Source organism: Pipistrellus hanaki, assembly GCF_964339955.1.
Source record: "Pipistrellus hanaki genome assembly, chromosome: 7".
Taxonomy (NCBI): Eukaryota; Metazoa; Chordata; class Mammalia; order Chiroptera; family Vespertilionidae; genus Pipistrellus; species Pipistrellus hanaki.
Genome location: NC_140509.1, coordinates 26498748 through 26522677, shown reverse-complemented (window position 1 = coordinate 26522677; position 23930 = coordinate 26498748). Strand labels below are relative to the sequence as shown.

General features: G+C 33.6%; 1 protein-coding gene across 1 annotated transcript in view; it reads left to right on the top strand.

Moving 5' to 3' along the window:
• Positions 1-23930, top strand: part of EYS (eyes shut homolog) — a gene marked incomplete at both ends in the record, with an annotated part of 204625 nt that overhangs the window by 81554 nt on the left and 99141 nt on the right. The window contains 1 exon segment of the mRNA XM_084890219.1: positions 1347-1461. Coding sequence (XP_084746345.1) covers positions 1347-1461 — 115 coding nt within the window.

The following is a 23930-nucleotide window of genomic DNA, read 5'->3' as shown; positions in this document are numbered from 1 at the left end:
CCCTGGAGCCAATGTTGTGGCTGGACAGGTTCTTTGAGGTTCTTGTTATGATTGTGAGAAGCACAACAACCATAAGGGAACTTGGAAATGCAAAGCTTATTACTCATAGGTCCTGGAGGATAAATAGCACCTTCAAGGGCCAGGCAGCAAGGTGGCAGGTAAGAGAAAAAGAGAAAGAGAGCACAGACCTGGGATTCTGCCATTATTATGGTTGAGGGCGGTGTGCATAGGGTTTCAAAAGTTTACTTTGTATAAATTATTTTAAAACAGAAGAGCAGATTTAGGGAATGGGATTAGGAAAGCAATCACTCAAGTGGTCAGTTATCTAGGTTATTCAGGGCTTTCTAAAAGGGTAGAGTAGGCCTGGCTATTTACTTATTTGTGTAGCTAGTAGGTGTCATATAGGCAGCCGATTTGTGTATTTGTTAAAAATGAACGTCTTTGACATGGGTGCCTCAGAAATCAAAACCTTACATTAGGCACTTACATTGCAATAAAAAAAAAATCCTTTATTGTCATGCACATAAACTCCAAGAGTGCTTTATTTAAAAACTAGAGGCCTGATGCATGAAGATTTGTGCAAGAATTGACCTTCCCTCCCCTGGCTGCCAGCGTCGCCTTCACTCTGGTGGAAGCACCATTCTGCCTTTGCTCCAGCCCAGAGCTGCCTTTCTGCCTTCCCAAGCTGCCCAGAGGCCTTGGAGCCACTGGAGTAGTGAGGAATGCCTGTGTCATTGGCCCTGGCTGCTTGGTGCCTGTGCGTGCAAATTAACTGGGCATCTTTGTTGGGTTAATTTGCATACCCTCTCCTGACCATGAAAGTATGGTCAATTTTTATCTTTCTCTTTTATTAGTGCAGATTAGCCCAAATATGACCATGCTATTATTTTCCAATGTAACTCATTACACTATGTCTAAAATTCATGTGTATCATCAACTTCTGATAATAAGTCATCAGTATCTAATAGTTCTACTGAACATTAAACATCTAATTTGTCACCTTTTTCTTCATATTTCAATAATGGTCTCTTTTATTCCAACAGTTTTCTGTAACCTATATTATATTGTTAATATCTAGTTAGACCAAAATTGATTTACTCTTACATTCTCAAAGGCAATATGAAGACCGTCAATAAAAATGCACTTTAATTCTTTTAATCATGTAAATTCTTTCTCTTTTGCAAAGGACACAACTATGTTCAGACAAAATTAATGAATCACAATATGTAATAATATATGTTGAATGCAATTTAAACAAAGCATTATTATTTTTGTCAAACTGTTCATATACTTTAGGGAAAATATTTAATTGGCAACTTTTCTTATTTACACGGATGTATTTACAGTTGCATGCCAAGATTTACTGGAAAAAGCTGTGAGAAAGTAATTGACCACTGTAGACTGCTCCGCATCGACTGTCTGAATGAAGGATGGTGTTTCAATATAATTGGAAGATTCGGAGTAAGTAATTTAATACATGGCAAAATAATTTAGCACATCAAAACACAATAGCTTCAGGCACTTTGTATTTCAAATGCTTTTATCAATCTAAGCCAGATAAATGCATCCTTATATGGGTATTTAAATATATTATATATAGTTTAGTAATAGAGATTTTTAACTTATTAGAATTACGTTGGGAGGCCTTTCATGTGTTCTAGGTAGTGATTTCATTACAAAATAAGACTATAACTAGTTTAGTACTGGTGATATACCTCTATATAAGGCCACAGTTACTAATATCTTAAGCTCTTAAACCAGATGGGAAATAAAATTAGTCTAGTAATTGTTAGTCAGGATATAAAAAATAAGTGGGTTTTTTTGTTGTTGGATAGTGTTTGAAATAATTTTACAAATCTAGTGTGTGTACTACACAGAGGAAGGCATATCCTATAATTCAGCAATTCTATTTTCTGTTATGTCTATTGAAAAAATTATCAGGTTTGTACTGAACGAGACATGTAAAAGATTTTTTATGCTAAGTATTTCCTTTAGTTTATACATATCAATAGTGATAGATGAAGCTATATTTAAACCTATTCTGTGTGACTCAAGAACACATCCTTTCAAGTACTTATACATATCTCTCTTCGATATAAAGCATATGCCACCATTTATTTTTCTCTAAAACTTAACTATTGTTTCCCTAATATGAAATTATCTCATTGAAATGTCCTCTTACTTTGGTTTGAAATTATTTTATGTTATCCTGTGTATGTTTTGGTTTTTGTTTCTTGTTTTGTTTCAGGATGGCCTCTGAGTTTTTATTTCTGACATTATTTTTAACTTTTTATTCTTATAACAGCACTTGTCCCTGTGAGATCTCAACTATTCTAGTGCCTCAACAATTATCTATGTGTTATTGACTCTATCCAGTTTCAATTTATTTTTTAAAGAAATTTGACTGGACTCTATCACCTTGCATACTTTTCTTTTTTGTGAACCTACTTTAACTTTACTGACTCCCATTAGATGATATATTAGCAGGATAGGGATGCTATTAGCTTTCTTATTGGTTTAAAATTTAGGTGATGATACTATACATTATTAAATGAGTTAACATTGCAATAATTTTTCAAAAAATAATGTCTGCCCTACCCAGTCGCTCAGTGGTTAGAGCATCAGCCCAGGACTGAAGGGTTGCAGATTTGATTCTGGTCATAGACACAGGGAGCATACCTTTTAGTTACAGGTACATCCCCACTCCAATGGGGCAAGTGGGGAGGGGGTAATAAATCAGTGTGACTCTTTGCACATCAATGTTTTTCTCTCTCTCTGTCTGTCTTTACCCCTCCTTTCCATTCTCTCTAAAATGCACTGGAAAAATATCCTTGGAGGAGGATTAACAACAACAAAAAGGCAGATGTTAATGGCAAATAAAGCAATACTCAATCAAATGTTTTTTATGAGAGTCTCATTTTATATAAAAAGGATACAAATATATTTGAAAGTAAAGTAACAGTAAAGATATATATCACATAACAAGTTACATAAATACTGGCATAGTTTATAAATAATGGGGGCTTCAATATAAGAAAATATCAAAGAAGAAGAACTTGTTTCATAAACATAATTGGGTCAATTATCAAATGAAATTATACCCTTAATAGCAGAGCTTCAAAATACATATAGCACAATCTGACATCCATCCCCATAATCATTCAGGACTTTATAATTTTCAATTAACATAAAATGTCCCTTGTATATTTGAAATGACTTTATGGAAACAGTGAAGTCTATGAAGTCTGTGACCTATGTGGTCTGGGGACAAATTAATAGACACAGCAACAAAGAAGCAGGAAACCAGAGAGGATCACGGGGAAGAATGCTTTGGGAATCACAGAGAGTCTCTGAACTAAAGTTGGAGCTAACTCAACCCCAGGATTAATCAGAGTTTTGATAGCCATTGGGACCTGATAATGTTTGTATTCTACAGATATGTATAACATAAACTCAAATTAAATAAATCAACAATTTGACAATTGTTTGCTAATGTAAATGAGCATAGATTAAAATGATAAGCTATTTTTGAAGTAATATGAAAAAAAATTTAATTGAAGTAATATGAAAATGGAACATACTCTATAATGACTTTAAGATTAAGAGTTTATATTAAACGTGACAGGCAACATTAGAGGTTAAAAGAAAAACCCTGAAGGTTAGCACCTTATTAATTCTATGTCATGCTTTCCCTTATGAGTTAAATTTCTCTATTTTCAATTCATTTTATTTATAATGAAAGTGCCATAAGGATGCTGAACTTTCTCATTGAATTTGTGATGAGGAATTTCTAATCAACACTTTCACAATGTCAATTGCATTTTCAACATTAATAATGTAAATGGTGCCCATGATAAAACAATTGCCACTTTCCAAATGAGAGTCACATTTCTAATAACCACCATGTAAGAATAAATCATTGAAGAAATTAAGAACTCATGACAAAAAAAGAATACGTTCTTACTATCATTTTTATGTTTATAAAAATTAATAAATGACAGCCACTAAAATAAAGAATATAATTAACATTATACACATAAAGTAAACAAACTGAAACTATGCATTTAAGAACTATTTACAGTGATGAAGGATTTCTTCTCCTCAGCGTTTTAATGACGTACTAATATTAATTTTCATAGATAATACATAGTTGGAGCCATGATTTCTGATTTACATCTAACCAAATATGTTATATAAGTTTTTGATGTTATGACTTAGAATTATTGACTGCTTTTATTTCATAGCACCTAAGAAAATGCCATGAGAGCTTTATACACAGCCGTTTTGGTTTGCTTCTTGTACAACTGATTGAGAGATGCAGGTATAAGAATGTAGTTTATGTTTTAGCTCTTCTTTTTAAGTCTTCATAGGGGAGTTGACTGAAAAAAAACAACACTTGAAATCTCATTCTAGTTTAACTTTGCCATCTGTTTTAATTTCTTTCTTCTATTTCCATCCTCTAGTTAATTTTCTTTTTACAATTATTTTCAACAAGTGTGACTTATGCAAACTCACGCTGAAAGAAGTAAGCTCAAATTAGTATTCCATATGAGTGAAATTTGCATTTAGGGTAGGATTTAGAGTTTTAGAGTTTTAGTTGCAACAGAAAACAGAAACTTAAAACAGAATACCTTCTCTCTCTCTCTCTCTCTCTCTCTCTCTCTCTCTCTCTCTCTCTCTCTCTCTCTCTCACACACACACACACACACACACACACACACACACCACATTATTAGAGGTTGCAGGGACTGGATTTTTCCAAAAGACTCTCTGTACTCATATTCCTTCTAGCTCACACTAAAATAGCAACAATGGCCTCTTTGGAGTTCCTAGAGAAACCCAAGTATGGTCCTGCTTGAAGGTCTTTGTCTTGGATATTTTGCCATCAATTTCTCATTCAGTTTAGGTATTTTCTCAAAAGTTTACCTTTTCAATGTTTCCTTCTCTAGACACCTATCTAAAATATTAAAAACTCCCTTCCAGCCCATATGTGTCACCTTGCTCTACATTTCTTCTTAACAACCATTGTCAACCTGTTTACCAGATAATAATATGCTTATTCATGTATTTTTTAATTTCCTATGAGACTATATTAAACCAAAAGTTATGCTCTATGAAGGTAGATGTTTCTTTGTACTGGAGTAACCTTCCAGAGAAGGCAACAACATTCTAGCAATGGCAAGTTATGCCAAGTGTATGTGATGGGAACCTATTTGAAGGATACTTCTATGGAGGACAAGCGCAGACTCCATAAACTGACCACTGGGCAACCTCTCTCTTAGTAATGAGGTAGTCGGAGCTAGCTTGACATGGAATCATGGAATCTGTCTTGTGTCTTGACCAGGAATTGAACGGGGGAGAGGAGTATTTGGTAAAAAGTGTAAAGAAGAGTTTTGCATAAAATACCCCTCAAAAATTATATATATATAAACTACAAAAGTTAAAACAACAAAGGAGGTCAGGTTATCTAAGTATTTTTATGAACACAGAAAAAGTTTATGCACATACACAAAATAAAAATAAAAACAACGTAAAATTTACACTCTGGTCTGCTACTAAAATTTAAATTGAAGAGAAAACTGAAATGATTTCTTATTGTTTGGCCCAAGAACTGCATTCAAAGATCCCAACATACTTTCTGATGGTACCCTCAACCAGATAAACACATTAATACTTCCATTCTTTGTCAGTCCTCAGAAACACTTTCTTCAGGTTTAAGGAATGGATGGGTAGTGTCATAATTTGTGCTGAGAGACTCAGGCATCTCTGGAAAAGAATGGTTGAAGTCAGGTATGAGAAGATCCCTAGCACAACCAAGTGTGACTGTGTCCCTTAGGGATGCTTAGCAATGTCCTGAGACATTTTTGGTTGTCACAAATCAGGGCTGGTGCTGCTACTGCCACCTGATGGTTAAAAGCCTGGTGAGCTGCTAAGCATCCCTCAATGCACATGACAGTCTCCACCAGGAAGAGATGTGAGTTCCAAAATATCTACTTACTGTGGTTGAGAAAACCTACCTTAGAGGAAGTATAGGTTCAGGAAGTTAGAAAATAGTAAAACTTGTGCACAGAAAGAAAAATAGACTTTGTGAAAGGTTAAAGAACCTCAAATTTAAAAAAAAGAGAACTTTCTGTTTTAAACTAGTAGAAGTCCATAACATAGAATAGGTCCCAGGTTGAGAAGCCTTTGCTTTATGTGAGCCCTATAATCAGAGTTAGGTGCAAAGTACAATAGTTGGTTAAGTCAAATCACTTTTTGGTTATTTTTCCTTCCTTTGCTGAAAAGAGATTATATACATCCAATCCAGAAAGAGGAGTATATGATGCTTCTCACAAGCTCTGTTTCTCAATACTTTGCTCTGGAATACTTGCTTAGATTTAATTATTTTGTATGTTTTCTCCTTATTTATATTAATGGATATTAGATAAAAAGTTTGGAGAAGTTATATTAAGTAGCATGAACTAGTATGATACTGAGAGAATTCTCTCTACTTGTTTTTAAGAGAGGAGAAGGTAGAAGCAAGATTCCAGATTTATTAAACACAAAACAAGTAAATTAAAGAGTCATTGACCTTTGTGAAGTAGCTTTAGTAATGCTGAATTTAGGATCAACTTCAATAATCTCCTGATCCATGTCTTATACCAAAGATAGTTTTCCTATGAAGTACAGACAGCTCTTCTCTGTACTTCATAGGCATTTTTTAAATGGTTCTCTGACTCTACTTCGTTAGATGAATTATTTATGCTGATCTTGTTCAGGTTCTTGGTAATGAAGTGAATGTCTGCCTAATACAGTGTTTGAATGAGAATAGCATCTACACACTAGCTTTTAAGTCTTTTCCATGTGCATTATTTCTTTATTTTAGTTCTTCAGTCTATCTTTTAAATATATCTTTATTGATTTCTGAGGGGAAGGGAGAGGGAGAGAGATAGAAACATCAATGATGAGAGAGGATCACCCATCAGCTGACTCTTGCATGCCCCGTACTGGGGACCAAGCCTGAAACCCTAGGCATGTGCCTTGACCAGTAATTGAACCCTGACCTCCTGATTCATAGTTCAATGCTCAGCCACTGAACGACACCAGCTGAGCTCTTCAATTTATTTTAATCATTTAAATCACTGTTATTTGAATCAACAAACAAAAGCATCCATTTACTTAGAAATACATTTTCAAAAAACAAAATGAAAAAAATCTTGCCTGGATTTTATATTTCATTCTCAAATGGTTTTGTTGCCCTACAATTATTAGTCACAAAAAGTCATAGAAACTTATTTTATGGTCAAACTCACATAGTATTATCTGAGTCATCTTTCCTTTGCTTTCATAGTCAGCAAGCAATAGTGAAGCCACAGATATTCTCAATTGAGAGCATTAATAGAAATTAAAGTTACCATACAGCTTCTATTATCTGTCAAGATCTTTCTATATAGAGTTTACTCTTTATAGTAAATTAGAAGTTCTAGGACAAAAATAGAAATACTCAGGGATCCATGCTTATGCCAGTGTTACTTCTACATGCAAGATATATAATTTAACAAGTGCAATAAGTAGTACTTTGTAATTCCATATTTTCTATAGATTGATTGTAATAATTAGTACTAGCTACTTAATGGAAAGAAATTTAACAAGGATTTTAAGTGATAAATATGATTAAAAAACTCTCACACTTTCTAAATTTGGTTTGACTTTATACCATTTTTCATGAATAAGAGCAAGAATGGAGAAAATTTTAATTATATTCTATTACCTCTTTTGCTCATTTTCAGCAGAATTTTATATCAATTAATAAAGTAAATTAAACAGCTTATGTATAAGAAATGACAGCTTAATTCATATAAATATATGTAGTCCCTGTAAGTAGTTGAAATGCTCATATTTAAAGGAAACAAATATAAACACTTTAAGTGCCTTAGGGAAACTAAAGGTGACAAATGTCTTTATTAATAATTAAATTAAAAATTAAGTAGTAAAAATATGCCTTAAGAATTTTTAATGTATTTTTATTGATTTCAGAGAGGAAGGGAGAAGGAGAGAGAGATATAGAGATAAATGATGAAAAAAAATATGTAAAAGAATGAATGTTTTCAACTGGCTGACTTCTGCATGCCTCACACTGCGAATGGAGCCCACAACCCGGGCATGCTCCCTGACAGGCAATTGAACCATGACCTCCTGGCTCATAGGTCAATGCTCAACCACTGAGCCACATTGGCCTGACTGCCTTAATTTTTTTTTTACAATTTAAAAACTTGCCTCTTTTAATTAAGATGAAATCACAGATGAAACTAGGAAAAACATTCTTATTTATGTGAATGTCATTTATACTATACTTTGGATCTTTAAGATGAAATTTTTTTCTCCCAATAAGCTCATAAACAGGAGTTGGAGGCATAATATCTGTATTAATACTAAGGCTATACACTTAAAAAGGGATATCAAAGGTAAATGTGAACCTGAAGGCAAACTTTGTTGAACAGTACTTGGGAATCTAGTGTATGGGTAACTGAATAATGGCCCCCCAAATATGCCCAGAACCTATTCATCTTACTTCATGTGGAAAAAGAGACTTTGAAGATGTACTTAAGAAAAGGATCTTGCTACGAGGAGTTTATTCTGACTTATCCGGATGGGCCTGAGGAAATTACAGACATCCTGATGAGAGGGCCACATAAGCAGTCAGAGGACAGAGAAAGTGGTGTGGTTTCTAAAGCAAAGACTGGAGTTGTATTCTTTCAAGATGCAGGAAGAGTACACGAGCTACAGGATATATATGTAGCAGCTGAAAACAGCCAGGAAACAGATTCCCTCCTGAGAGCCTGCAGAAGCAACCAGACCTCTGAAATCTTTATCCCCCGAGGAGTGATTTCAAACTTCTGAACACAAGAAATATGTAAAAGAATGAATGTTTTAAACTACTAAGGCTATGGTAATTTATTACAGCAGCAGCAGCAGAAAACAAATACACCAAGGCTTCAGAAGAATTTATTTTTAACACACACAAAAAAATAAGTTTTCTGGCTTAAAATGATTAGAGGTGCTCTCTGACTGAACATAAATTTGATGAGAAGAATGGTGTTTGGTTCTCCTTGCTCACAAAAAACATTCACAAAACACAAAAGGACGTCACTTTGGATTTACGCTTAGTGGCCATTTCTAGTTTGAGTGTCAGGGCCATCTGCAGCAATTGACACAGGTAAATTGGTGCAGGTCAGAATAAGGAAAAGCAGCAAAATGGTTGGTTGGTTCATCATTCATTGGTTAAAATCCCCCATTTACTTTCAAAGGTGGGCATGTTTGATGGGCCCATTTGTGACCTATTTAGGAAACCAGTAGCCATGTACATACGCAGGATTAGCTCCTATGGATGCAATATCCTAGATGCGTTCATGACTTACTAATTTATCATCCATCCATAATACTTTCAAGAATGAAATGGGGTCTTATCAGCTACTTGGTTTGTATAACAGGCATTGAACTAAGTCTTGTTAGAAATGCTGTTCTTTCCAACATAGGCTTCTAATTTTATAAATTGTGGTCAATGTAATTCTGATTTATCTTTAACAATTTATGAAGTAATTGTTTTACCTGGTGCTCTAAGGGACCGATAAAAGGATTAATTAAAAATGAGGCAATGCAAAGTTCACAGGGAGAACCACATATAATTTACTAGAGACAACATCTTGATTATAGATATAATCACAGGAATTAAAGAGGCCCAGGGGTTAGCTAATTTTCATTCTTACTCAGTAAGCTTTAGTGAAACCCTTAGCCAGATATATTTATGAAAAATGTCTTTATCCTTTGTTTTTAAAATTGTAGGTTTCTTTCCTTGTCTCTTTGTGTGATTCCACTAATTGTTCTCTTGAAAGCATGTTTATTTAAAACATACCTTGTGGAAACTCTGCTCCAGGCATGTTTGAACTAGACCAGCGGTCGGCAAACTCATTAATCATCAGAGCCAAAGTACAACAGTACAACAACTGAAATTTCTTTTGAGAGCCAAATTTTTTAAATTTAAACTTTTTCTAATGACACTTCTTCAAAATAGACTTGCCTAGGCCATGGTATTTTGTGGAAGAGCCACACTCAAAGGGCCAAAGAGCCTCATGCAGCTCAAGCAGTTTGTGGACCAGGAGACTAGACAAATCATGATCCTATGTCATGTTTGTAATAGTCACTCAAAGTTTAGTTTGACAATAGTGTTCACCTAATATAAGGAGGGATTGTTTCTTCAAACTGAGAAAAATGAGAGGGGGTGGGGGAGAGGAAGGAGGAGCTAATAAATATTCAGCATATTTAAGTATACTTAAACATATACTTAAATACCTTAAAGTATGTTTCCTACCTCCTTTTCTGAATTCTTCATAACATTTATCTATCTGAATCTGGGATTGGACACAGAATGGTTTAGGGATTTAGAATTACAGGCAGATGGAAGACCACTCTGTTTCAACTGACAAAAACTTCAGCTTGACAACATGCTGATGACTAGAATTTTTTACAGTGAGGTACAATGTTTAATTATATAATTGTGCCAAAACAGCTTGATATGCACCACCACCCAGTCAAAATTTTATGTAAAGATAATTAAAATTACTCATCTTTTTTGAACAGTGTATAAAGGAATTAGGAAACAAATTATATTTTAGTTTTTAAAAATTAGGTCCCTCTCTTCTCCTTACTAAACAAAGTTAAACCTGGCTAAGGCATATTTTTAAAATGGGTATTTTATCTTTTTAGTAATATTAAGAGCTCAGTGGTCTCATCCAGGTGAATGATCTCAACTTTAAAATGATCCTGGTTCACTCTGAGAAGCATATAGTACCTTAACTCCCTCATTCAAACTCCTTATATAAAAGGTACATATACGAAAGACCTTAAGGAATTAGAAAATCACTTAGAATCACCTCAGAGAAGTATGTCATGGTGAATTTTAATATTTTTAATATAGTCCAACTTGCTTAGTTTCTTGGGTACCAAGAATGAAGTCTTAAACTCTTATCAATGAAGTGGGCTATTTCAACTCATGCCAAGTTATCATATTTTAAAGTTTTATTCATTTTGTATTTCATTACTATGAATGTAGCAAATTGGCAAATGTTTTATACTTAATGACTAATATAACTTGTAGGTTAGTATTTTTTAATATTTCTCATGTAAGAAAATTTTCTAAGGAATGGCCTAAATTTTTAATTGAATTTTAAATCTAGAAAATTTACTTTTAAAAGTCTGCCTTAATATGTCTACCATGACTTGAAACAAAATATGTAAAATCATTTAGTCTGAGGAAAATCATGTTACTTCAAAAGGTACAACAAACATTTACATAGATTTATGTAGACAAAATCAGAATTCATATGACATAGAAATTATTTAAAATGAACTTATAAAGGGTATTTAAGAAAAATATTCAATAGTTTTATTTGGGAAAACAAATTTGAGATTAAAGTTTCTACATGTAAAAATTGAGATCAGTGATGTAAAGATATTAGAAAAATTGTAAGGATTTGGAGCGGGGATATTTGGTCCCACACATTTTTTAAAGATGAAAAAGATATTGATACAATGATTTAAATGGCAAAATGCCAACTACAACTGGGTTGAAGAAATATAACAAAACGAGGAGCCCAGTGTGTAATTTGAAATTGCGTGGTGCTGCCCACACTCCAGTTGCCTGTCTGGCCCTGCCTCCCTCTCTGGCCCTTAAGGCAGCTGTGGACTCTGCTGATCAGGCCCTCCCCCAGCACAGGCACTCCGAGGGCCCTGTCACCCTGCCCCGCAGCTGTGTCCCCAACCTCCTTCTATCTGGTCAACCCCTTACGACGTCCCAGTTAATTAGCTTATTTTATATATATATATATATATATATATATATATATATATATATATATATATATATATATATATAAATGCTACAAAAACTTGGCTTCCATTAAAACAGATGAATGATTAACTTAAACTACATTTTCAATTACTTATGCAAGTTAAAAAGGATATTTAATTCACTCTTATTCTTTTAAGGATTACTCCTCTTGGTATAGCAACCTTATTAAATATTGAAAAACAGCATCAATTTAGGTTTTTGATCCATTTGAATTTTTTTTTTTGTGTGTGTGTGTGTGTGTGTGTATTGTTTCAAAAAACTGTCCAGGTTTGAAGCATAATAATCTCCATCTTGTATAAAGCTGATGTTTGCATTCTCTGTATTGTTAGATAGTTCTTAGTACTGTAAACTCTGTCACTTTAAGACAGTCTCTTATTCTATAAAATAACTTTGTTTTTAGTTCAAATAATATCGATAGAAAAGGATAAACTTAGTTATCTGACCTTGCAAACTAGCCATCCAATGTAATAGACTAATACTGATAATAATTCCCATGTTCTTATACCAAGTACAAACTCATTAGGTATTCAAGGTTTCAACTGTCTAAAACAATAACTCACATAGAGCTCTTTGTAACATCTGCCAACAAAGGGGCTCAAAAAGTATAAATATGGGAGACTTCCTGAATGTGGTGCTGAGAAATTTTGAAGAGACACCTCTCTCTGGCCACGCGCAATGAACAGCTCCTAATTAATTGGCTCATTAAGGCATCTTGTATCTCATTTGCTGATTTCTGATACATCAGTTTCATTTCTTTTCATGTGGCTTTCCAATTTTTCCTGCACCCTTTATTAAAGATTATTTTTTTGCTCTATTGTATGCTTTGGGTCCCTTTGTCAAAAATTATTCCCACATATGTAAGTGGATATATTTCTGGGATCTCAGTTCTGTTCCATTGTTATGTCTGTTTTGATACCAGTACCATAGTAATTTTGATTACTATAGCTTTATAGTATAGTTTGAAATCAGAAACTGTTTTGCCTCCGGTTTGTTATTCTCTTTTAGGGTTACATTGGCTGTTTGGGGTATTTTTTGTTCCATGCACATTTCAGAAATATTTTCTTTTATTCCTGTAATAAACATCATTGGACTCTTGATAAGGATTGCCTTAAATCTATAGATAGCTTTGGGAAATATGGAAATTTTAATAATATTAATTATTTCAATCCATGAACATAGGGTATATTTTCTATTATTTTTCCTTTATCTTATTAATGTCTTTAGTTTTCAATGTACAGATCTCTCAGCTGCTTGGTTAATTTGATTACTACATACCTTTTAAAGCTATTGTAAATGAGATTTTTTTATTTCTTGAGCTAATTATTGTTAGTGTATAGAAGCAAAATCAAGATCTGTATGTTGATTTTGTGTTGTGAAACTTTACTGATTTCAGTTACAATTTCTAACAGTTTTTGTTGTTGTTGTTTGGGTTTTTTTGGTGGAGTCTTTTGGATTTTCTATATATAAGATCATGTAATCTGCAAAGAGAGAGAATTATATTTCTTTGTTTCCAAATGGAATGTCTCATTTTTTCTCTTGCCTAATTGCACTAGCTTGGACTTCCAGTAGTATATTTAAAAAGAGTGGTGAGAGTGTACACTCTTGTTTTGTTACTGATCGTATAGAAAAAGCTGTCAACATTTTTATCATTTAGTATGTTGTGCTTGTTATATATGTCCTTAATTATGTAGAGGAAAACAACATTGAATTTTATCAAATGCTTTTAATGACTATTGGGATGATTATGATTCTTATGTTTTATTTTTTTAATGTGGCATACCGCATACACATTGGACAATCCTCTATCCCAAAGATGGCACTTACGTGATCCTGGTTTATGATCTCTAATGCGCTGCTGAATTTGGTTAGCTATTTTTTCATCACCATTTATCCCCTCTCCACCCAAATTTTTAATGGAAAATATTACTTTTGTCAATCAGTTAACACACTTGCACCATACTACATCTAATTAAGAGTAAAGAAGAAACAAAAATATAGAGACCAAAAAAAAAAATAAAAGATGATGAGATGTGAATCCTAAGTATGTAAGTTTAAGCCCTAGCCTTATAAAGTTTGAAGTATGTGAACTTAAAAACAACATGGGGAAACAAACAAACAAGAAAAAAAAAACAACCTCATAATTGTTATCTTCTTATCTGAACAGGCAAAGTGAGTGTAATATGACTAACTCTGTGAGGGATGTGGAAAATTCAAATGAAATGAATTAAGTAAGATAATGCCTTTGAACTCATTTGAACAATGGTAAAGTTAGTATACATAGTTAAATGATATCTCACAAACACATATGCAGGGAGAGAGAAATGGGGATTTGGGGGAGAAGAGAGAGGATGTCATTTATTCCTGTTTTTCATATCTTTATTATATAGAGGGGGGGAATTCTATATATTCTTATGTAGTTTTTAAAAACTGATAAATACTTACAATGAATATAAATGGAACCATTAGAGAATAGTTCTTGCAATGATAGGTATAGGCCATGATGTAGAGAAAGTTTCTTTGAGAGATAATTTAAGATGCTTAATACAGCATGAGAAGCAGAATATCTAAAATAGGTCATTTCTTACCTATGCAAAAATGAAACTAGACCACCAACTTACACCATACACAAAAATAAACTCAAAATGGATAAAGGACTTAAACATAAGATGGGAAACCATTAAAAACCTAGAGGAATCCACAGGCAGCAAAATCTCAGACATATGCTGAAGCAATTTCTTCACTGAGACTGCTCCTAGGGCAATGGAAATTAAGAGAAAATAAACAAATGGGACTACATCAAAATAAAAACTTCTGCACAGCAAAAGAAAACCATCAACAAAACAACAAGAAAGCCCACTGCATGGGATAACATATTTATCCCATGGGATAACATATTTATCCCATGGGATAAATATGAGATAACATATTTTTTTAATGTTATCACTGATAGGGCTTAATCTCAAACATTTACAGGGAACTCATACAACTTAACAAAAGGGAAGATAAACAACCCAATAAAAAAAAATGGGCAATTGGCCAGGACTGGTTTGGCTCAGTGGATAGAGCGTTGGCCTGCGGACTGAAAGGTCCCGGGTTCGATTCCGGTCAAGGGCATGTACCTTGGTTGCGGGCACATCCCCAGTGGGGGGTGTGCAAGAGGCAGCTGGTCGATGTTTCTCTCTCATCGACGTTTCTAACTTTCTGTCCCTCTCAATTCCTCTCTGTGTAAAATCAATAAAATATATATTTTTTAAAAATGGGCAATTGACCTAAATAGATACTTTTCAAAAGAAGACAGAAGGAATGCCAAGAGGCATATGAAAACATACTCAAAGTGACTAATCATCTAGGAGATGCAAATCAAAATTACAATGAGATACCTCTCACAACTGTCAGAATGGCTATCATCAACAAATCAAAAAAAGACAATTGCTGGTGAGGATTCAGGGAAAAAGGAACTCTCCTGCACTGCTGGTGGAAATGCAGACTGGTGCAGCCACTGTGGAGAACAGTATGCAGTTTCCTCAAAAAACTAAAAATGGAACTCCCATTTGATCCAGTGATCCCACTTCTAGGAATATATCCCCAGAGCCAGAAACATCAATCAGAAAGGATATATGCACCCCTATGTTCATAACAGCACAATTCACCATAGCTAGGATTTGAAAACAGCCTAAGTGCCCGTCAGCAGATGAGTGGATTAGAAACCTGTGTTCCATCTACTACTACACTGCGGTAAAAAAGAAAGAGTTGTTACCATTTGCAACAGCATGGATTTAACTGGAGGTAATTATGCTAAGTGAAATAAGCCAGTTAGAGAAAGATAAATATCACATGATTTCACTCATTTGTGGAATATAATGAACAACATAGACTGATAAATAAAAACAGATCCAGAGAGAGAAAAAAATCCATCAGACCATCAAACCTCAGAGGGTAGGTAGGGAGGGTGGGGGTAAGGGGCAGAGATCAACCAAGGACTTGTGTGCATGCATATAAGCCTAACCAGTGGCCACACACAAAAGAGGGGTGAGGGCATGAGTTGGGGGGGGGGTGAGATAGGTGGGTAATGGAGGAATAAGGACACATATGTAACACCTTAATCAATAAAGAAATTTAAAAAAATAAGAAATAAGCATCTTGAGTTGTTTTTAAATCTTCTTTGTACTATCAATCAAAATTGTTTTCCCTTCATAGAAAGGAAAGGCCTTAAAACAGCATCCTCCAATATATTTGACATCTGATATGTTAATTCAGTTAGACCAATACATTAGTTCTGAATATGTATTTGTTGTCAATCAAATAAAAGTCATAAATTTTGGTACTGTAAAATGTGTTCCTTTCTGATATAACTTATATAGATATGTTATATAAGAAATAAATAGCCCTAGCTAGTTTGGCTCAGTGGATAAAGTGTCAGCCTGCAAACTCAAGGGTCCCAGGCTTGATTCCTGTCAAGGGCATGCATCTTGATTGCAGGCACATACCCAGTAGGGAGTGTGCAGGAGGCAGCTGATCGATATTTCTCTCTCATGGATATTTATAACTTCCTATCCCTCTCCCTTCCTCTTTGTAAAAAGTCAATTATATATATATATATATATATATTTTTTAAATAAATAAGTAGCTTTTTATGGATAATTTTCTAGGTTCTCTTGCTTGTTTTTACTATTGTTGTCAAATTAGCTCATCATTGTCTTAATTTTACTGTTTGCCTACAAAATTATGTTCTTAAAAGCTTATCAAGCTCAAAGACAGTTCAAGTTTAGTTTTCTAATATATGCAAGTTAGTTAGTTCATTGTCATCATCTATATAGATGTTCACTTTCAAATGCATTATCAGTAGATCCCTAAATGCATTATCTGTAGATTTCAACCCTCTGGCACCCTACTCACTTCCAAAAGAAATAGTGCCAATTCTGAATTGTTTGCTGTTCTCAATTCTTACAAATAAAATGGGAAGTCAAGTATGAGAAAATTAAATTGCTATTGTCAAATGTATATTTTTCTCAGCACCTTATAAACAAATATTGTTTATTGCAATAAATATTAGTTTTGTTACAGAAATATGAGCTATATAATAAGAGCCAATGTAATAAAATTGATAAATATTTCAAAATAGAAATAACCTGCTTTACCAAGTTTAGTCTCACATTTAGATGGAGGGAACTTTTACTAAGTGTGTTAGATAAGTTATGTTGTGGTAATTAATCCCCATAAACAACACACACACACACACACACACACACACACACACACACACACTACAGAGGCCTAAGAACTGATTATTTTCATCTAATCATAAAGTAACTGCAAATGTTTCTTATCCTCCTTCATTTCAGGAATAATACTATGAATATATAATCTACTTAGACAACCAAGCATACCAGTTTAGTAGGACATGACCATTTCACTGCTAAAAGTATCCAAGCAAACAGTTGATTTAGTCACCCTAATTCCACTCTACTACAAATGAACCCATTTTACATAAAGAGCTATTTTCCGTTTCATGAATAAAGTTTGAAAAATAATAAATGCTCAAATCTATTTTCATACATCCGCACATTTTTGAACACATGTTTGTTATTTTATCCATGAATTCAATGGGAGATAGTATTTAAAATTCCAAGTATTAATCTGGGGAGATTAATAATTTATCTGAGTGTTTTCATATAAACTTTTTAACACCCGTATAGGTGCAAATACAATTGATGGAGAAAAATCAATATTACCCTGTCACCTGAGGTAATTGTGTAATTTTTAGCATCTTAACGATAGAGAGGACCATTTATTCTACTGGAAATTCACTTCACTGTAAAATAGAGCCTATAAAATGACTAAACTTCTCAAAAAACACCAATCCTGCCATACAATTGATTCTGGGTCATTAAATTTCCTATTTAAGATTATGAGAAATAAGAAAATAGTGTTTTAATAGTGTTTTAATAGTCAGGAATAGTATATTAGTTACCATGTCCATCTAAATTCAGAATGACTACTTTTCACTCATTAGCAACATTTTTGGAATCCATACCCAGAAATAATTTGATTTATTGAAAATTATTTTTGAAATAAAGTAGCATTATTCAGAGAAAAAAATATGGATTTTGGTCAACTTAATAAATCATTTTCTACAAAACTATCATTACATGATAATCAGTGGTTTAACATCCACTTATCTCTTAGAATATTGTCTGAAAATATGATTCTCTCAAACTGGAATGAATTTGCCAAAATAAAACTCATCAGTGATTTCTCTTCTTTTAAGGCTACTAGAAAACCTAAAGCTTTTTAGATTTGAAGTTTTATTTTACTTGTTCAAAAGTCTCTATTCTAACGTATCACTATTTTACTTTACTCCTGTGCTATTAACCTGCTTTAAAGGTTATATTGTACATCAAAGCTATTGTTTTTGTGGAATGTGTAAGAATTGCACATGAACACACAAGTCATGAATGAGAGTTCAGATTCAGAAATAGACCTGCATTTAAATTACATAACTTCTATATGTTCTCTAATAAAATAAATTATTCCTGTCACACAGTTTGGTAATTCAGTGGCAATGTACTGGTGTTGCAGTTATTTATGAAAGGTAGTAAGAGCTCTAATTTCCCATCCCAAATATCCACCTATAGTACATCCAAACTTTGTCTACAGGCATGATACCTTCAATGTCCTCATTCAAGATGTAGGGGTCTAATAACAGATAAGTGGTCCTGAGTTTCCTTGAGACCAATTTTGAGGGACTATTTTTTATTCATAAAAAGCCAGAGCCCTATTTTGTCTCCCAGTAATATTCAAAATAACAGCATGAGCACCACAGCACCTCTGGGAGCAGGGACCCACATTATTCCTGTTATTTTGCTTGGCTTCTGTCTGCAGTAGGCGGCATCTACTCCTTACTGGTCAAATGTTAAAAGTTATTACAGAAGATGTGGATTTACTTATTTATCTTATTTTCAATGGTCTCCTCACTCCTGAAAATGTCAGATAGCAATGAGGGTTGTATATCTTTGGTGCAGCTCTTTCTGATTTTCTTACTTGAAAACACACACCCATGCAATGCAAAAGCAAAACAAAACTTAAGAGATGGCTTTTAAGCTAAGTTTTTTCAGGTTTTCGTGCTTGGTTTGGTTTAAGATGCAGAGGTGAATCTACATAATTTGCTACTTTGTTAAGTTCATTTTGTGCAACCATAGATTAAAATATATCGCGCCTTCATATTTTTAGGTCAAGGATGAACATAAGTCCAATAAGACACATGTTCAATGACAGTGAAGATCAGTTGGTGCCATTTGAAGAATCAATATTCTAAGTCTTAGTATAAAATTATGGGTTAAAAATGTTGGTGATATCAAGACTTAAAAATGTTTGATAGAATTGTACTCTCTTAGTAGTTATCAATATAATTAAATGATGATTATTTATTTATATTGATGATTTAATTATATTGATGATTTAATTATATTTTTAATTAAATGATATTACAAATTAGATTATTTCTAATATTCAGTGTTGATTTCAGTTAGCTATGTAGTAATCAGATTCATACTTTATCCATTAAGAAATTGTATTGTGAATTAAAAGAGAAGGTTGATATAACTTAAAACAATTAGAACAAAGTTTACTTTTTTTGGTAATTGGATTAAAGGAATGTCAGATGTCAGTGATTCCTTGTGTCCCACGACTCAGCTGTGCTTTCCGCTGCCAGATTTGTGGAGAATTTGCTCACTGAAAAAGCAGAGAAGAAGAAGTAACTTTAAGATGTACTCTGAACAAACTATAAAGTAGTCTGTCTCCAAGGCTTACTCTTATTTTATTGGTTTATTTCATCCCAAGCCCTCAGTATAGTACTGTGTATTAAAAATTAATGATGGCTTGAGAGTAATTTTAAATTTCTTATATTTAATTAATTTCAATGTAGATGAAAACAGTTATGAATTTTGTCTTTTAAAATACTAGAGATTGTCATAGATCATCTTATTAGGGAATGTGCCCTGATTATATTAAAATATTTTCAAATGATTTAAATTTAAAAACAAATTCAAATAGTTCCTTGGCATTTCATTGTGAAAATCCTATTGAGAAATATGTGTTCTAAGTAGTGTGTCTGTTAATGTTTACCACAATTACATTTAATTTAAACAATTACAGCCCAGCAGACTACAGTTGTAGACTGAGGAATGACTCAAAGCCAAAACAAATATTATTATACAAAGGCACTTTATTAGTAAGCATGAACATGATGAAAGTTGGTATAGAAAGAGAAGTTAAAAGAATAGGAGAAATACACAGAACATTGAAAGGTGTGCCCTATAAACATTTATTTTATAAATTGCAAGTTTTAGAAATTAGCTGTGTATTTTAAAAGCCAAAATGTATATGTAAAAAAAAAATATTTATTTTAATTTTTAAATTGTCTGAATCACTTCAACATTCACTGGGTTAAGTATTCATTTTTTAATCACACAAAATGTTTTATATCTCAAAACACAAAAGAAATAAAAAATGAACGTAATATTCATATTGTTTTATTTGCTTCCTTATTGGACATATGCTTATTACCTACTACATTTCTGGAATTTTGGTTGGCTACATGGAGAGGCAAATGTAGGCTTACAGTTATTAAAATAGAAAATAATACAATAATTAATAACTAATAATACAAGAATAAACTCTGTTTTGTGTACTTACAACTATTACCTACTTTTGCTCCACCCTATATAATTGTGAAGAAGACTAGAACTATTTCCTACTCTTATAGATCTAACTATTGTTTTGGAAAGTTATTGGGCAAACACATGATAAATGTATTATTGTAAATTGAAGTAAAAGGTTTCTACAGAAAGAAACATCTTCCTATGACTACTTATAACTAAAGAAAATACTTTTAGGAATAAAGGAAAAGAAAACATGAGCAATTGGATGAGTAAGTTGGGAGGTCAGGTAAGGATTCCATGATAAAATGACCCTTGCACTGAGACATGGAGAATGAGGCCAGAGTTGAGGATTTGGAAAATTGAAGGAATTATGCTTAAAACAAACAAATAAACAGAAACTACGTTTAAAAGAGAAAATGTTTTGGTTATGCAATAAATATAAGTTTTGGAAATCTACTGTACAACATATGGTCTATGATTAATAGTATACTATATAATATTTTTAACTTGGCTAAAATGATAGATCTAAAGTTAAAATGTTCTTGTCACAAAAATAAAAATAATGAAAATAAACAAAGGGGGTGGGGAAACTTTTTCAGGAGCAATGGCTAAGTTTTTTATATTGATTGTGATTATTGTTTCATGGCTACATACTTATCTCCAAACATATCAAGTTGTATATGACTACTTTCTCTGTCAGTCATATCTCCAATAAAGCAGGTGGTGGTGGGGGAACAAAACACCACAAACAGAAAACAAAAATACAGCTGAAACTGGTTTGGCTCAGTGGATAGAGCCTGAACCTTCATACTCAAGGATCCCAGGTTCGATTCTGGTCATGGGCATGTACCTTGGTTGTGGGCACATCCCCAGTAGGGGGTGTGCAGGAAGCAGCTGGTCGGTGTCTCTCTCTCATCGATGTTTTTAACTCTCTATCGCTCTCCCTTCATCTCTGTAAAAAATCAACTATATATATATATATATATATATATATATATATATATATATATATATATATAAAATACAAAATTAGAAGATTTAAATCCTTTGAAGGCCTGGCTATAATTCTGAGAACTAGAGTAAAAATAAGGCTTAGGGAGAGCAATAATTTAATGCTAGAATTAAAATATTGGCTTAAACATTCAGACTTTTATTCTAAAAGAAATATGAAATCATTGGAAAGTTTTATACATTTAATAAAAAAATCAAGTGGAGAGATGGATTGGAGAAGGTAAAAATGGTAGAGTGTGATAATCATAGCTAAAATAATTGGAAGTTCTTATTTATGAACTGTATACAGAAAGCAAATGGTAGAGGTATCAATAGAAATTCTATTTTTTTGGCTTCAACACTTGAAATAAGTCTAATACATTTTATTAAATAATTTTAATTGTTTTATACACAGGAAGGTCCTATTTCAAAACCTATATTAATGAGCATACTTTTCTGTTCTTTGATTACACTTTGAATGCTATTTGACTTAATTTATGCAAATTAATCCACATTCTGAAAACTGTATGATACTCCAATTAATTCTATCAAGGGATATTTCTTCTCTCAATTATATTTTGTCATTATAGTTTATCAACAATCAGCAAATTAGTAGATTTGTTATGTCTGTTCTCAACTAATGGATTACTGTATTCAACTGGCAGCAGCTGCACTTATAATGCTACTATAACATTAGGACAATGTGGAAATAAACTAACAATTAGTCTTTTAAACAGAAAACATGATAATTTATTTCATCATAGTCATAAAATGCTATTCTGGAGAGTTAACAACTCCTAATGACAGAAATAGTTATCGGTTCATTAAGTAAATTACTCTAAAGATCAAACATGGTAGTAGATTGCAATGGCTTCTTGATTATATTGTTAGTGATCAAAAGCACTTGAGAGACTGGGTTATAAATACTTATTATTTCACAAAGGACACAAACAAACAAACACAACAACTGTGCTTAGAGAAGTTACCTGAAACATCTGGTCTCAGGACTATTTAGGGATTGTGTTAGCTCCAAGGTTTAAACTTGGCCACATATTACAGTCACTTGAGGTGGCTTTTAAATGATACTTATAGTTCTACTTCCACTACAGAACAATCAAACTGGCATTGTAGTGAGGTGGGCACAGGAGATCTGTGCAGGCTCCCCAAATGCTTTTAATGTGCAGATTAAGAAGCACAATCTATTGTTACCAGCCAAATCAATTCATGGTCTTCAGTGCCAGCATCATTTTTATGCTTGATTTCCCTTTGTCTCAATGTAGGAATAATGCATGTGTATATTCACTTAGTAATAAACATTGACGTTCTTTGAGAACTAAAAATGACTAAAGATAATATTCACAACAATAAAATAGCAAACATTTTTAAGGAAAATAATAATAAATAGGGAATAAAATTACTCTGATACATTAAGCAAATAAAGTCAATTTTATGAATGAGTAGGACAAGATCTATTTTCTAGGATATAGGGATAATAAGAAGTCAGAATTGTTCATGGATAAATCAGCTTTGAGCAATTATCATCAAAGTAATATAAGCATATGTAATTATAACTTCATGAATCTATGGCAATAAACATAGCTAATTATTACCAAACTAGAGGCCTGATGTGTGAAATACGTGCACTCGGGGAGGAGGTCCCTCAGCCTGGCCTGCGCACTCTCATGGTCCGGGATCCTTTGGGGGATGTCTAACTGCCGGCTTCACAGAGGTGGGAGAGGCTCCTGCCACTGCCATTGCATTCGCCAGCTGTAAGCCTGGCTTTTGGAGAGTAGTGCTCCCCCGTAGGAGCACACTGACCACCAGGGGGCAGCTCCTGCATTGACTGTCTGCCTACTGGTGGTCATTGTGTGTCATAGTGACTGGTTGTTCCACCATCAGGCTGAAACTGTCTCTGACATCCCCTGAGCAGTCCCAGATTGCAAGAGGGCTCAGGCCAGGCTGAAGTACCCCACCAGTGTATGATCAGGGCCAGGGAGGGATATGAGAGGTTGGCCAGCTGGGAGGGACCAAAGGAGGGCTTCAGGGTGTGTTCAGCCTATCTCACCCGCGATTGGCTAGACCCCAGCCACAAGCTAACCTACCTGTCTGAGTGTCTGCCTCCTGGTGATCAGTGCTATCATAGAGACTAGTCTACCAGTCGACTGTCTTTCCTCTCGTGGTCAGTGCATATCATAGTGAGCAATTGAGTGGCCTGAGCATATCATTAGCGTGTTACATTTTGATTGGTTAAACAACCAACTGGACAACCAGACACTTAGTGTGTTAGCCTTTTATTATATAGGATACAAATTGTGTGAACTCAATATCAGAGATTTTCAAATGACTTTGGCTGTCCAAGCAAAGGAATCCAGTGTGATACAGCTCGATTGACA